The sequence below is a fragment of the Epinephelus fuscoguttatus genome, linkage group LG1, assembly GCF_011397635.1.
Source record: "Epinephelus fuscoguttatus linkage group LG1, E.fuscoguttatus.final_Chr_v1".
NCBI lineage: Eukaryota > Metazoa > Chordata > Actinopteri > Perciformes > Serranidae > Epinephelus > Epinephelus fuscoguttatus.
Window position 1 is genome coordinate 7,794,356 of NC_064752.1, and position 15,300 is coordinate 7,809,655.

At 41.2% G+C, this 15,300-nt stretch overlaps 1 protein-coding gene across 5 annotated transcripts in view; it reads right to left on the reverse strand.

Annotated features, from left to right (window-relative positions):
• ptprt (protein tyrosine phosphatase receptor type T) overlaps positions 1-15,300 on the reverse strand; it is a 561,846-nt gene that overhangs the window by 257,876 nt on the left and 288,670 nt on the right. For all 5 annotated transcript variants that reach the window (XM_049597546.1, XM_049597460.1, XM_049597372.1 and 2 more), the window contains exons 12-13: positions 7,721-7,922; positions 3,985-4,087 (exon numbers count right to left, since the gene is read on the reverse strand). In XM_049597546.1, the coding sequence (XP_049453503.1) occupies positions 3,985-4,087; positions 7,721-7,922 (305 nt within the window). The remainder of the gene's footprint in view (positions 1-3,984; positions 4,088-7,720; positions 7,923-15,300) is intronic.

A 15,300-nucleotide genomic window follows, 5' to 3' on the forward strand; every position in this document is an offset into this window, starting at 1 on the left:
GATAATTGCTGATGACCAAAGATGAGTCTCTCCCTCTCTCTCTCTCTTTGCTGTTTCTGCCTTTCTGGTGAAATACCCATTTTAAACTAATGGCTTTCAGAGGCTGCACAAGGGATGAAGCAGAGGCCCAGTACAAGGGGCGAATAGGGGATTGTGTGTGTTCAAGTGTGTGTGTGTGTGTGTGTGTGTGTGTGTGTGCATGTGTTTGTCTTTGGACGTACAGGTGTTCCTATGAGTGTGTCCCAGTGTGTCTCCATATACATCAGTGCTGTTGTACTCGTCTTTGTGAGGAAGAGTTCTAGACCTTCAGGAACATCTTAGAAAATGAAAACTATTTGCAAAGTGTGCATTTTTCTGGACAGTAGGCACATTATCTGCAAATGACCAACATTCTGTCAAGGTGGAAGAGTTTTTGAGAAATGAGGACGGTTGTGCTGATGCTTGTTTCTTCAATGGGCTTCAGGGTTTAAAGTTGGAATGAAGTTCAGGGTTCAGGGCCAGTGAATGCATTTGACGTTAGAAACACCTCAATAATATGTGTGTTTGTGTGTGCATGTTATCATGTGTGCGACTCTGGCCTTGTGCATGGTTCTGTCTCTGCAAACATACAGATACAAGAATATTTTTTATTACCTTCTCTTATATTTTATTGATACACTGGCGCTGAATAGATCTCTAAACGGATATCCCTGCCAATTTGACTTAGCAGAGTCACTATCCCATGACTCCTCATCGTGGTGCTTATCAGGTGAATGAGGGTAAATGTATCTACATAGGAGGTTAACTGATTTGTGGTGAAGACGCAACTCATAGGGGTTAACAGCAGATAGTGCGGAGTCAGGCAGCTGCGGAAAACAAATCATAAGGCATAGCCATCTTTAAAGTTGAAAGACTGGGCCCATTTTCAGCTTTTGTGGCACAAATGGGAAAAACAAAATTGATATAGACTTGGCAGTATGCAAGACAAAAGATGAAACCATACTGTGCCGCATTTGGTTTGGCAGTGAAATAAACGTGCAAGAAAATAAACTATATAAAAAATAAAAATAAAATAAAAAATACATGATTTACGGACATTGTTTGTTTTAGAAAAAAAGACTGTCTGCATCTAAAGAGCAGAAACTGCGCATTTATTGTGAAAACTGAAGTTTATTTTGAAAAGAAACAATGCATGTAACAGGCATAAATTCACATGGTGTCCCAGAACATCAACAACAGATGCACCTAGGATACCTACTGTGTTATTTGTAGACATCAAAAGTCTGCTGAACACCAGTTATAACAAAATGGGACTGAGAATATGTTGGATTTGTGCCCATTTACGGAGATTTATTTCTTCTTCAGTAAAACAGACTGGGGCCGGACTGATATGGATTTTTTGGGGCCGATGCCGATTCCGATATTATGGAATAAAAAAATCTGATAACCGATATATCGGCCAATTAAATTTTTATGTTTTTCAATTTAAAAAAACCCAAAATACCTGCTTTTGATGGCTTAAATATGGCTTAATTTGAATACAAAATAAATCAAAAAACATGATGTGCAAAAGCCTCTGGGAAATAAAATAATCATGCAAAGTCTATATGAATTAAGACATTCACATGTATGTTCACAGTACCAGAGTTCTTCTTATTATTGCCAATTTAACAGAGGTAGGTTATAGTGCAAAAAGTAACACAAGGACATCATTTCTAAGTAAAACACCATATTTCCTGCATTTTATTAGTGATGATAATATAAGTGTTAACATTGGTGTCAATCGGCCGAGTTTTGCAGAATCGCTGTATCGTGAAGCCATCGCTATTGTGGTCAACATATTCTGATAGTATCGTATTATGTTTTACTCAAACCTCTAATGATTTCCTGTGTGTAGCTGCCTTCATCTGTATGTGTGTGTGCATATACATTTTTGTTTGTGTCTGTGAGCAAGCATGTGTGGACATCCACTGTTAGCCTGTAAAGCTACCCTTATCTGTATGAGAACGACCATATGTGTGCATCCAAGCAAGCATGCTAATGTGCGTATACATGTTGTGTGTGTGTGTGTCTCAAGCACAACAACTGCTCCTCTTAGTAGAGCCATTTTGGTAAACATTCCTCATCTAAGCTCCTGAACTCGAGATGCTCTGATCTCTTCAGAATAAATAAATTAAGGAAAAAAACAATTCCTGCAGAAAACATCAGCGTGCACATTAACCAACAGATGCCTTCTCCCTACTTCCCCACGTACATCTGTTGGCACTTAAAACATGTAATACTTGCACAAAACACACATAATAAGCAAACACGTTAAGGGGCTTATCTCGAGTTGATAAACACATAAAGATGTTAGTGATTGGAGTGCAGCCTAATTCAACATGAGATGTATTTGCCATACGTGGGTGATGAACGGCAAGATATGGTATGGGATTTACAGAAATTAACAGTAAACCACTGACCCACGCTCACATTTCTCAAATCCATTTCCCCAAGTCCAAATTGAAGTGATATATATTCTCCATGCACCCTTGTCGAAGCTGTATTTCCCTAAAGGCAACCGCAGAATTATGTTCTCCCCTACACCAATGAAATGGATGGGATCACATGTTCAAAGTGAACTTTTAATTAAAAAACACGCTGGCTGAAAAAATGAGAAGGGGAGCAGGAATGAATTAGCTGTGTGTCCATTTTAAAACAAAACCAGTGGGTGCAGTGGACCGGGACTGGAGGAATGAGGCTTGAGTGTGTCTTTGTGTTTTTGCTCGCTTTTTTATTTTAGGTACTTTAAAGAGATTTACAACTGAATGAAGGCAACCTGCTGTTTGTCTCCACCACTACTGTAGGAAAAGGATTTGACTGTATCATCTCTTATAATATTAAAGCCCATAACCTGATACTTAGCATTCTAATGCAACTTTAAAACATGATTGGTGGCTATTCATTAAATGACTAAGCACAATAGGTGTCATTCATGAAATGGTAGTAAATCTGTGAGTAGATTTGCACATAAAAAACCTTGGTACTGAAAAACTACCTCGTCTTCATGAACGCTGCGGAAAACTCAGATATGATCATAAAAATCAGCAGCAATAAGCATAGCCTACATCACTGCCCATGAATAGCCAGTGGCCACAATATAAGGAGGTGATAAGCACTATGGACAGGTGCATCCTGTAGCCCTGCAAACACGGAGCAAATAAAGAAAGCGTGGAAGAGACAGAAAAACTTCTACTTCTACTTCCGACGCTGATAAAGAATTGAAATTATTTTAGGTGAAGTGGGGTTAAGAAAAACATTTCATTTTCTTCTGTTAGTAGTAGTGTGACAGGGACAGGTAAATCAAAGGCCTGGAAGAAGGTAACAGGTGCCGTTTACTCCGTGTCCTCTGTCATAAGAACCATCCAACAAGTTAGACAAAAATGGTTCGACATGAAACATGAAACACAACAGCTACATAATGTGAAAGAACTCCCTAAAAACATTTACTTTATCACCCTGTGCCAACAAGCTGTTGGCAGAGTGCTTCAGTTAAAGCAGTCAAGCCTAAAGTGACCGGACACTGATTGCCAAATTACCATGAGACATTTAGGCCTGTCATGTCCACTCCGAGTTGCATCACCACAGGGCAGCGGCTAAAGCTTCAGGACGCAAGTGACTAAAGACGATAAGTTTCACTGCCAAATCTATAAAAAAAATGAAGTCCCATTCTCTGAGTTTCTTTGCATACAAATTGGACTTATATGTGTGAGTGATTTCAGTGGCTTTAAAAGAGACCCTTGAGGAAGATGAGAGAGAGAGGAAAGTGGATGTAAGCGGGAAAAGAAAGAGAGGGTGGAGACGAGAGGAGGAAATGAAAGAGATGAAAGTAGGAGGGATGTTGAGAGAACAAAATGAGTTGGAGAAGAGGAAAGCAGAGGACAGAAGAGATGGAAGGAGAGGAAACAAGAGTACATAACAGGAACTTATATAAAAAGCAAAATAAAGATACAGGTAAGAAATTACCTGATAGGTGCGCCACGTGATTGGGCGGGCTTTAGCAGGATGGTGATGGTGGTCTCTGTCTCGTTCAGAGGAGCCTCAGACTCGTACTCTGGCATCATCGGAGCTGATGGTAAAAAAGAGAGAAAAGAAAAACATACAATGAAGCTTAAGAAACTGACATGTCAAACCTGGGTAACTTTTACTGAATGATGAAGCAGGAAGTCACAGTATATTGTCCAGCACAATAACAACATTCACTGTAACTGAACACACTGACCCCACCCCTTCCTCTGTTATTTTCCTCAACCTAACAGGCACCTTTCAAAAGGGTGCAACACAACAAAACATAAGTTTCAAAGTCTAAAATGAGCTTTATGTCAAAGGACAGTGAAGCAATGCAGGAGAGCAAGGGCTGTTAGATTTCACACGTGCTCCAAAAATGATATACAAATTCTCAGGACACAACATGAAAGGTTTACGTATGTGTTCATTTCGGATTACTCAGGAAATGTCCGAAAGCCAACATGGAACATGTCCAGAAACTTCAGTTCCTCAAATGGCCACTTAAGGCTGGCTTCAATAGTGACTCAATCTCCATAAACGCTCCACATTAAAATGCCCAACTTTGTTTACAGCCTGGTCCAAAAATGGTTTTGGTCTTTATAGCTAATTTTTCCGTTCATGCCAACTGAATTCTAATACAATTTACCCGTTAAATTGTTTTTAAGGCTTAAAGTTATGCATTATTAAGTGCATGGCTGCTTTGAGTGACAGGTGGATGTCATCAATTGACAAGTTGCTACCACGGCAACAACGTTGGTTAGGCAACGTAACCATGGCCTCAAAAATCAGATGTTAAGTTTTTGCGGTAAGCACTTTGTTTTAATGGTTCTAAGCTTATTATTTGCTAGCGGAAATTAGCATTAGCATTAGGAAACACCTTCTTAACCACGCTAGCAGCTAGTGTTAAGGTTAGCTCCACCATATAGTCACCTCTGGCTCCAAAAATCCAAGATGGTGACACCAAATTTCGAAACTTGAGGCTGCAAAATGGGAGTCAACAAACCTGCATGTCAAGGCCAACCATTTGTCATAAATACAGGAGGTACTTATCACCATCTACACATCAACCTCTTGAGTTAATACTGAAATAAATCTCAAATAAATAAACAAATCCACAGATCTGTTCTGGCTCTGATCTTTTGTTTTGACATTATTGTGTCACATCCTGACAACAGTGATCTTATCCAGTGCTGTTAAGAGCAACACAAAGATGGATGTACGCTTCGCTCCGCAGACATCCCATTACATTCAGGTTTTTAATTTCACATTTGTCATGGCCTCATATTGAAGGTGCAGCATCAGTGCCTGTCTGAGTAAAACATCAACAGTTTTTCCCCTGATTGGTGTGGCATTTAGGATATTAAGACGAGTCCAGCCCCTCCTCCCATGTACATCCATCTCTATCTGTCTGCATCGTTTAATTGAAGTCTCTTCATCCTTGGGTCCCTGAATGAGATAATGAAGATTGGGGATGGCGTGACATTTGGAGGAAGACGTCTCTGTTATGTGTGGAAGTGCTACCGTTTTTTTTGTTTTTTTTTTTTCCTAGCAACATGTTGTTAAGATTTCAAAAGATGAAGGAGTAATGGAGGCTCAGTGGAAAGGTCATGCAAAAATCATTGTTGGTGTTGACAGATCGGACGATGCTAATAACATGCTGATGACACATTAGGACTGTAGTCCCCTGTAGTTCAATCAGCACTTAACAATACCAGGACTCAGGATTCAGTGGTGTGGCTCAGTGGCTAGAGAAGAGCATCAGGACTGCTTATATTTGGGTTCAAGTCAGAATTTTAAACTTCAACACTATAAATAAGAGTTGTCTATACCTCTGTTGATACCACTGCAATAAGAAAAAGCTAAGCTTTTCCTCCAGTTTCATAGCTTCAGTACTTTCAATACAAACAAATATATAATTAAGGGAGAACACTGGCAGCTGCCCACTAACCTGCATGCAATTAATGCTCGTGATGCAACGCAATTAGTCACCACCATTAATGAATTCATCTTGAATCAAGGCTGCATTAGCGCTGAAGACAGCTGACCCTTCACTAAGTCTCGCCCCTCAAATGGCAATTGACCAATCTTAGAGTAGCACGGGCCAGCTCCAACAATGATCCGACAACTACACAGCTGTGCTCAATACACTAGACAATTTATATTTTCCTCATTTTCAGGCTGGTATTTCAAGCTTTGGGTTTTGCCCGGGGCATGTGTAATGGTGACACACAATACCTGGTGAGGTAACAAGATTTCTTTTTCATCCCAAAACCAAATCAAACCCTGGAAATTGTAGGGTTAGCTACGTAGCTACTGAAGGTATTTTGTCTACTGAATTTATACACATGCTTCTTTCTGTTTTTATTGATCATAACACTGAATGATGACCGACCCTGTTCTACAGGAACCAATAAGGAGAAGCAGAGAAACTTTGCCAATTTTCAACCAGGTGTGTGTCATGGCAGTATGTGCAGATGAGTGATGTTCGGCTTAGCCCTGCACCCTGTCTGTCCACTAGTGGAGCTCCGGATGCTGGCAGCATGGGTGAAAGCCTTACACTGTTCATGTGCACACACTGCTGTGACACATAGCTGGTTGAAAATCATCAAAGTTTCCCTTTATATTCATTGTCTTGTGTGGCGATCAGCAGTGATGTGGTGGTTCACTTTTACACTGTGATCTGTAGCCTATAGTTCGGCTTTAGCTTCAAACTATCTTTGTCTTTTTAACCTGTTGTTGCTGCTGAGTCAGTTTGACATCCTGGATATATCCTTCAAACACAGACTGTAGACCCCTCTGTCTGCTTCTCTCTGAAATTGCTTTTTGAGTTTTCCATAAATTTGAGAACATTTCTTCAAGGACTGCAGTTAGTTACGGTGAAGGCTCCATGCTAGCTCTGACAGCTTGACGGACGATCACAAACTAAAGGTCACAACTACCTCAATGAGGAGGAAATGGAAATAACAACACCTGTGACTGAAAGACAATCAGATGTGCCATTTGGGAAGGCATTTTTTAAAGAAAAGTAAAAAAGAGATGAAATGACAGAGATAGAGAAATAAAAAAGGGGAGAAAGCAGTTAATACAAAGAAAGAGGAAAGGGAATTTAGAGGAAAAAGAGCAGAGAGACAGAAGGAGAATTAACTAAAGCTGGAGAAGGACAGCCAGGGTGAGTCAGAACAATACAGGACAAAGAGAGACATGCAAAGAAAGGAAAAGTAAGAGTTCTTATTTTGCATTAGTAATTCTGTCATTTAAACAACAAAGAACGCTCTTCACAAAACAGCTGTAATAAGAAAAGTGCAGTCCTCCTGTTCCAGAATAAAGAAATGCATCAACATGTGCGGTCACTTCACAGTTCTTGCCACAAAACTTGATTGTTTTCCTTTTTTTGGGTGCCACTGACATTTTCGTTGGATTGAGGCAGGTGACATAAACAGAAGGTTACAAATGGAGAGGAAAAGTCAGACAGATATGAAAACGGTCACTCAGACAGACAAAGACACAAACAGAAACACAGACTGGCAGATTTACTGATGAACTGAGTGACATGCCATCCCACCACCTGGCCAACAAACAATACCTTCAGCGTCTTTAAGTGCCAAAGAAATGTCCCCAGAAATGAAAGGACACAGTCACACTGACAATTAACACATTGTTTTCAGAAGCACAAAATATGACAAAGGATTTTTACCTGCTATTTTGGTGGTGATGCGGGTAGTGACGGGCGGGCCAAAGCCCTTGTTCGTGGATGCTTTGAGGGTGAAGAAGTAGGTTGTCCCTGGGTAAAGACCTACGAACAGGTGATGGGTCTCATTCCTGAGCCTGAACACCCGTCCCCTCTGGGTTGTAAGATCAGCGCTGGGGTCCAGTGAGCTCAGGGCCTTGTAGGTAATCTGCAATCAGACAGGAGACACACTTTTATACACTTTAGCTTTACTTTGTTTGATATGATTTAGTTTGGTTCAGTTCATTTGATTAAATGTTTAATTAATCTTGGCCCAGTAAGGTTGGCTTAGCATTTTGCACATTAGGGATTATTTATTTGAGTGTAGTGTTACTTTGTTAAAGGGTAACTTTCCTATTTTTTGACCCGCTATTTGTGTCGAAGTGACTAATGTGATGAAAAATTGTTGAAATTGGTCCAGTATTGAGTAAGACCTTTGCAGATACAAGTGACATAACAGGCTGCAATCTAACCAATCTTGGCTTATGCACCATTAATCTACATCCTCTAAAAGTCTCTGTTTTTGCCACTAACAGGCACAGAATATTATAAATATAGTTATGACTGGACAAATTTCAAAAACGGTTGTCTCTATTAGTCACTTGGACATAAAAACTAACATAAAAAATAGGGTCCAGGTTAAAAAATACCTAAGCTACCCTTTCCTCGGGCCTCTGCAGAAAGCCTGAGGCAGAGAGAGCACACCTTGCTGCCCTTCCATGTGCAAATGAGTAAAGCCTGACAGTGAGAAAGCTAACCTCCCTGCCCTTCCATGCGCCTACATGGAAAGACTAAGGCAGGGAGAGCAGCAGCAAAGACCCTCCAGGAACAGAACAGAGCAGCATCAATGACAAGCAGAAATGACACTGATAAGTCAGACACAGCAAAAGGAGGAGCTGGGGTGGAGGCAGGTTGCATAGTGGCTTGCAGAGGAAGCAGCAACAGTAGGCAGGCCAGATCAGTTTAAATAGGGCGTCCTGAATGAGATTCACCAATTGGTTGCATAGAAAGGAATCATGTGATCTATCAGCTGACTCCCTTCCATCAATCAGCTGCTCTATCAGTTGATTGGGCTGTTTGAGATCAGCTGATGTGAGCTGACATCGTGTCCTGCCTGAACTAACATTATGCTTAATTAGTTTAATCATTCCGACATAAAATATTCAGAATGTAAAAAAAAAAGTCCAAAACAAACAGCGAGCTTTAGAGTTTGACCTCCGAACCACCTCCGATGTCATGTCGGAGAAAATCCAAAAGATCATTCATCTGTTATTAAACTGTGTGTTAAACTTCACTCAGATCAATATTGGAGATGAAGTGGTGTTGGCTCTTTACTAGAGGTCTGTGTTTCTCCACATGAGCTCCACTTTGAGACTGGAACAAACTGAGCAAATTGACCCATGGCCACTAAACTGGCAGAAGCACTTCAATAGTTCTTCTGTTAAAAGAGCTATCAATGTCTGTCGTAATGTTGCTACTGGCAACTTTCCACAATGCACAACTGTCAATGATTGCACGCACACAAACACACACACACACACACACACACACACACACACACACACACACACACACACACACACACACGTGGTTGAACACTGGAGGACAGCTGTCATTGTGAATGACAGTCAGTACAAAAGAGTATTGACTGGTGGGAAAAACACACATTAATAGCAATTCAACCCCAAACACATTTCAGCCTCTCATAAAGTATGTGCGTTTGTGAAAATGAAAATACAGGTTATATAAAGTGTGGAGGCAAGGTGAGAACGAGCGAGGGAGGGAGAGAAGAAGAATAAATAAAAGAGACAGATACTAAGACAGACAACATGAATGAACCAGAAGGCACCCGGTGGAGCGGAAACCTCCACCAACGCAATTTTTTTTTTCCTCCAACTTGCAGAGCCACGGCCCCTGGAACGGTTCATGTTTCCTGTCATTTGTCTTCTGGGTTTGATTTCTTGACAAAACACAAAGTGAGGGCAGCACTGTTTAGCTGACTGCCAACTACGAGTTCCCAGAGGGAAACTTTCCCACCTGCATGAGTGGAGCATCATCGCTATGGTTACAAAAACAAAAATATATCCAATAACTAAATCTCATACTCACATCTCCATCAAACTCAAATCATACTTGGTTAATATCTGGGATATATTGCAATCAACCAATGAACGGGATAAAACATAAACATATCTGGGTCAGCTGGGAAAGGCTTGAGGCGAAGCAGGCTCACAGCTTATGTGTTTATCACTTTCTTTTTCATTTTAACCCACACCATGATCTTTTCCTGACCCTAACCAAGTGGTTTTTGTGCCTAAACCTAGCCAGACCTTAACCACAGGGCATCATGATGATTTCGGAACAACGGGACTTCGGAACAATGGGTTTAATATGGTCGGAACAATGGGCTGTTGGACCAATGGGAAGACCCCCAGAAGCACAAAACGCTATCATTCAACAAATGCACACAAATATGCTACAAAAGAGATAAAGAGGGCGTACAGAGATTTTTGTTTGACCCCACTGTGTCCTGTTGTTTCACTGGACAAATAATGTTACCTGTCGTTGCTGTCGCCCAATCCAGTGACCTTTTATCTCCATCCAAAGTAGTCAAACGACAGCAACAATGGTAAGTTAATGTAGCTACTAATGTAGCATTAGCTAGCTTTCATGTTTATAGCCTATTATGCTCACTTTTCTCTTGCTATGTTGCTGACTGCTAGCGATATCATTTTTGTTACAGTGAAGCTTGGTTACTCAACTGGGCTTCACTGTAACCAAAATCAGTTTTCCAGGATGTTGCGGGTATTTTTTGGAATTGTTGTGTCTTCATTCAATCAATCAATCAATTTTATTTATAAAGCCCAATATCACAGGGCTTTACAGCATACGACATCCCTCTGTCCTTAGGACCCTCACAGCGGATAAGGAAAAACTCCCCAAAAAAAACCCTTTAACGGGGGAAAACAATGGTAGAAACCTCAGGAAGAGCAATTGAGGAGGCATCCCTCTTCCAGCACGGACTGATGTGCCAATTGAAAAAGTGAACGTGAGTACAAATAATGACCGTTTCCTTCACTCCATGGACACTAAAGTAAATATTGAGCCCAGTTTTCACAAGCCCCAACCCTTCTTTACATTGTGACACTGAAATAGCATGTATTTTTAGACAGACAAATCAGGAGAAAATTAACTTTGTCTCTGTTTTAGCAACACACTCTCAACAGATCTGACATCAACTGACGTGATCTTACACTGGGTTGATATCAGATAGTAAGCTAGTGGATAAAAACGTGGCAAAATAGGAAACAGACATTAAATTTGCACTGTATAAAGTGTTTTATCATTTTAAATCTGCTTTCACCCATCCACATGACGTTAACCACACTTCCAAATGAGGTAGGTGGGGTAGACAGGGGAGAGGTGACCACGCCCAATTTCACACCATTGGCACAACTTGTTATGCATCATATTTGGTTTTCAAGTGTCTTTAGTAAGGTATACTAGAGCCCGTAGGAGTTAACTTTGGTTTTCCACGGAGGAGCCGTCACTTTACAGTGCATCTGTGTGTTGCTTGGCAACCATTCAAGTGAATGTCGCTTAATTTCATTGTTTGCTGTGAGAATGATTATTTGTTATCAATATATTATTGCTTTTATTGTTGCTGTGTGTTTATTTTGTGAAACATTTCCAAAAAATAGGTAGTAACCATTTTATAAAAGCAATAAACCACTCGTAGCGGTGGTTTATAGTGATTTTAGAACAGCTGAGGGGCGCTGTAAGGCACTAAAATCACGGCCTCTCGTGGCTTATTGCTTAATTGTTCGCCGTCTCATTCACTCTGAGCTGGTGTCCCAGTAACACCAAAACATGTACTGATGTGCCGAGAACTTCAGGCGCTTCCTTTCCTCTCTCTGCAATGAAGCTGCTTTGAAACGAATGCACACAGAACACAGAGAATAAGAAAGAATCACAGTGAGGCAGAGAGAAAGAGTGAAGAAGAGACACAGAGAATGTGCGGAGATATGAAAGACAGGGAGGGAAAGAGAGAGGCAGAGAGAATGAATGAATGCAGTCCAGGTTCAAACACACACAGACACCCTTGCACAGGCTCACACTGAAACAAGAGAGGGATTTAATTCAATGTACAAACTGATTATCTTTATGATTATCTTTAAATGCATTACCATTTGGTATTGTTGTTCCTAATTTGCATTCCATTAAAAAAACTCTGAATTGGAAATTGAGACAGGGAGAGAGCTATTCAGCTTACACACCCAGAGCAGTTCATTTTCAGTTTTATTACATGCTTCGGTAAGAAAAATAAATACAATACTGTTGTGTGTGAAAGCATATTGAATTAAAATAAAACTGAATTATAATAAAGAGGGGACAAAGGAAGTGTTAAAGACGGAGAGAGAGCCAAGGTGAAAGAGAAAATGAAGACTGAGCCAACTGAGAGTCTGAACAAGAGGGAACGAGACAAGAGAGCAAAAAGAAAGAGAGTGATAACAAGTGATGCAGATGGATGTTTGTGCAAAACGGGCACCTGGGGGTGATGTGTGCGTGTGCGAAAGTGTGAGAGTTTGTGGGGTGAGGCAGTGGGAGGAGGATCTCAGCGCTTCACACTCGTGGACGTCGTCGCGCGGCGCTCGTCGCTCCATTAGCAGACTCAAATCAAAAGCAATGACAGCTGGGTGCCTCACTTCGACTACGCCTGCAGGCTGGAGTGGTGATGTGTGACTGTGTGTGTGTGTGTGTGTGTGTGTGTGAGAGAGAGAGAGAGAGAGAGAGAGAGAGAGAGAGAGAGAGAAAGAAGGCAAGACAGGAAAGTCGAGGTTGAAAGTGGAAGAAAAGGAAAGATACAAATAAAGAGAGCAAAGACTGGCTCTATGGCTCTATGTGGATTTTCTGGCTCCAAAGTCCGACAGGGAACATGGTTTGCAGTAAACTCAACTTCCAGGCTTCAATGTGTGATGTCACAGAGGCTACATTCATGTTTCTCATCAGCCCACAAGCGAGCGTTACTGATTTGTCAGTGCTCTTTGATGTTATATGTGTCATGGCATTCATACCAGTTAGAAGCACATGAAGAAACAGCTATAACAAAACTATTCTAACAAGCTATTTTTGTGGCCCCCTAATTCAGTACCCTATGTCCCCACTGTCCTACGCAGATGGTCCACACTATGGTTCATGGTTGGTGTAACTGCTGGCTGTCCCCTGAAACTCACAGGCCTTTGCTCTCTGGCATATTTCCTGTAGTTGTTCTGGATTGTAGGTGTGTTCCCACTCAGGACTGGAGAGCGATTTACAAGAGCCGCCTTTCAAATGGCTTTTCTACTTTTTCAAGGCTATGAGCATGAGAACTAAAGCCCCTAGTCTCACACGGGCATATAAAGCTATGGTGGGTATAAGGCAAAACATAAAGAACTCAATAAATAAAATCATTAATCTCAAGGTGCATACTTGAAACATGTCCATACATCCATGTCTTTGAAAACATCATCAGCACAAAAGATCTATACAATCAGGATAGTTTCAAGGTGGGTACCCAAGAGTCGTGTCACCAATATATGATCAAATGTTGAGTAACGGCCAGAAAATTATTTTTGCAGAACATTATGATGTCTCAGTGATATTGACCTTTGACCCTTTGGATATGAAATGCCATCACTTCATCATTATATCCTATTTTTTCCTTTTATGAATTCTTGATATATATATATATATATATATGATTTAACAAACATTACTATTTCTGTGTGCATGTTTAGCTGGGCTAACCGTTAGCTGTTAGCCCTGTTAGCCGTTAGCAGTGTCTGTAATAGGTAATATCTCATTAAACGGTCCGTAAAAAAATATCTTTTCCAGCGGATATCTTAGTTACAACATGATTGAGCTAGCAAAGCAGTTTTGTGTTGCTATGTGTGGTATTTATTCAGTTTTGGGAAATCACGATGTCTAGAAAGCATCAGTGGCTGCAGCTGACAGGGACAGCTAACAGCAGCAGCAAAGCTAACATCAGGACGTCATCTGTTCAAAGCCTCCCGTTGTCGGAAACGACATGAAACTACTCCAGTTAGCTCAGTCATGTTGTAACTAAGACATCCGCTGGAAAAAATATTTTCTTCACAGATGAGCACACGTTTGATAAAACGGAGTTTAATCTCTCGGCATCCATTTTCAAGCTCTCTGTGTGTTTGTTTCCTTGCAGAAGAGAAAAGGGGGAGCGCACATTTCCGAGAAGGCGTGTCCTTTTCAAAAATGCAAGAGGCGTTGCTTAAGCAACAAATTTGTTGCCGGCCATTTTTGCCGGTGTGTTAAACACACTTTAGAAAGGAGTGTGCCCAGACTATCAGAAGGCGGAGATCTCTGATTGTCTGATGGTGAGACTAGAGACCAACCAACAATATAATAGCGAGTCATTGCTGTGTTTCCAGCGGCTTTTAAGCCAACAGACATGGGTGTTTTTTAGTGATCCGTTGCTGTTTTTCCACCGGGGATAGTGCCACAATAGGTGTTTGTTTTTTTGAGGGAGACATCACTGTGTTTGGTGCCGTGATAATGCCACAAAAAGTTGAAATTTTAATGCCATATTATGCAGGATTCATCACTTATGATTTGTAAACACAACATTCAAACTTGGCCCATCCTCCTTGGCTTAATGAGACTAAGAGAGCAGCAGTGGTCAAGTGAGTGAGAGCGGTGTTAACAAGAACAGAGCAGTGAATCAGCGGTCAGTTACATTTTAAAGCACAAATAAGCACACCCATGCCTCCACACGACGCTGCAGGAAGCTGCTGCATTGCCGGATTTTGTGTGAATCCAGCTGAGGTGCATGTTTGTGTGTATGGCTCACCCTCCCTCTTGTTCAAACTGACACACAGACCTGCAGCTCGCACCCAAAGAGCAGAGGAGAGACACAGCTGGTCGCTACGTTTTTATAGAGTCCTGACCTTGCACTGCTATTGGCTGAGGGCTTCATACCACTAGACAAAGGCTGACGCCAGAAAACATCCTGAGCAAACCGAAAGAAAACACAGGCAGAGGGCAGGTTGTCTGCAGATACAGACACCACCACACACTGCCAGGGGGTCAGAAGTGACGATCGAGAGGGGTTATTTTAGTGTCACAGCGTTGTTGAAACGTAAAGAAACATAAAGTTTTAACATATCAGCTATATAATGTTATAAATGCAATGTTTTCGTAGTTTGCAGAAACGTACAATGCCAGTATTTGTTCTGCCGAATGATGGGCGGAAGGTCGGATCTTAAATGAAATGTATGGATGGATGCTTCCAAATGTCTCACTTCTGTTCTGAATTTCAGACAGGCCTCACACTGTGCCCTGTCCAAGCATCTGAATGGTAATGTTCTATCTGGCCGACATGAACTCAGACAGTAAGTCCTCCAGAGTTTAAATAAAAGCCTTCAAACACGAACACACAGTTAGTTCTGTTGGCGTTCTATTCTTATCTTGTTCTTTTGTTTCAGCCTCTGCACTGAGAAAGTCAAACAACGATGAGAAGTTTTCTTCTCCACTTT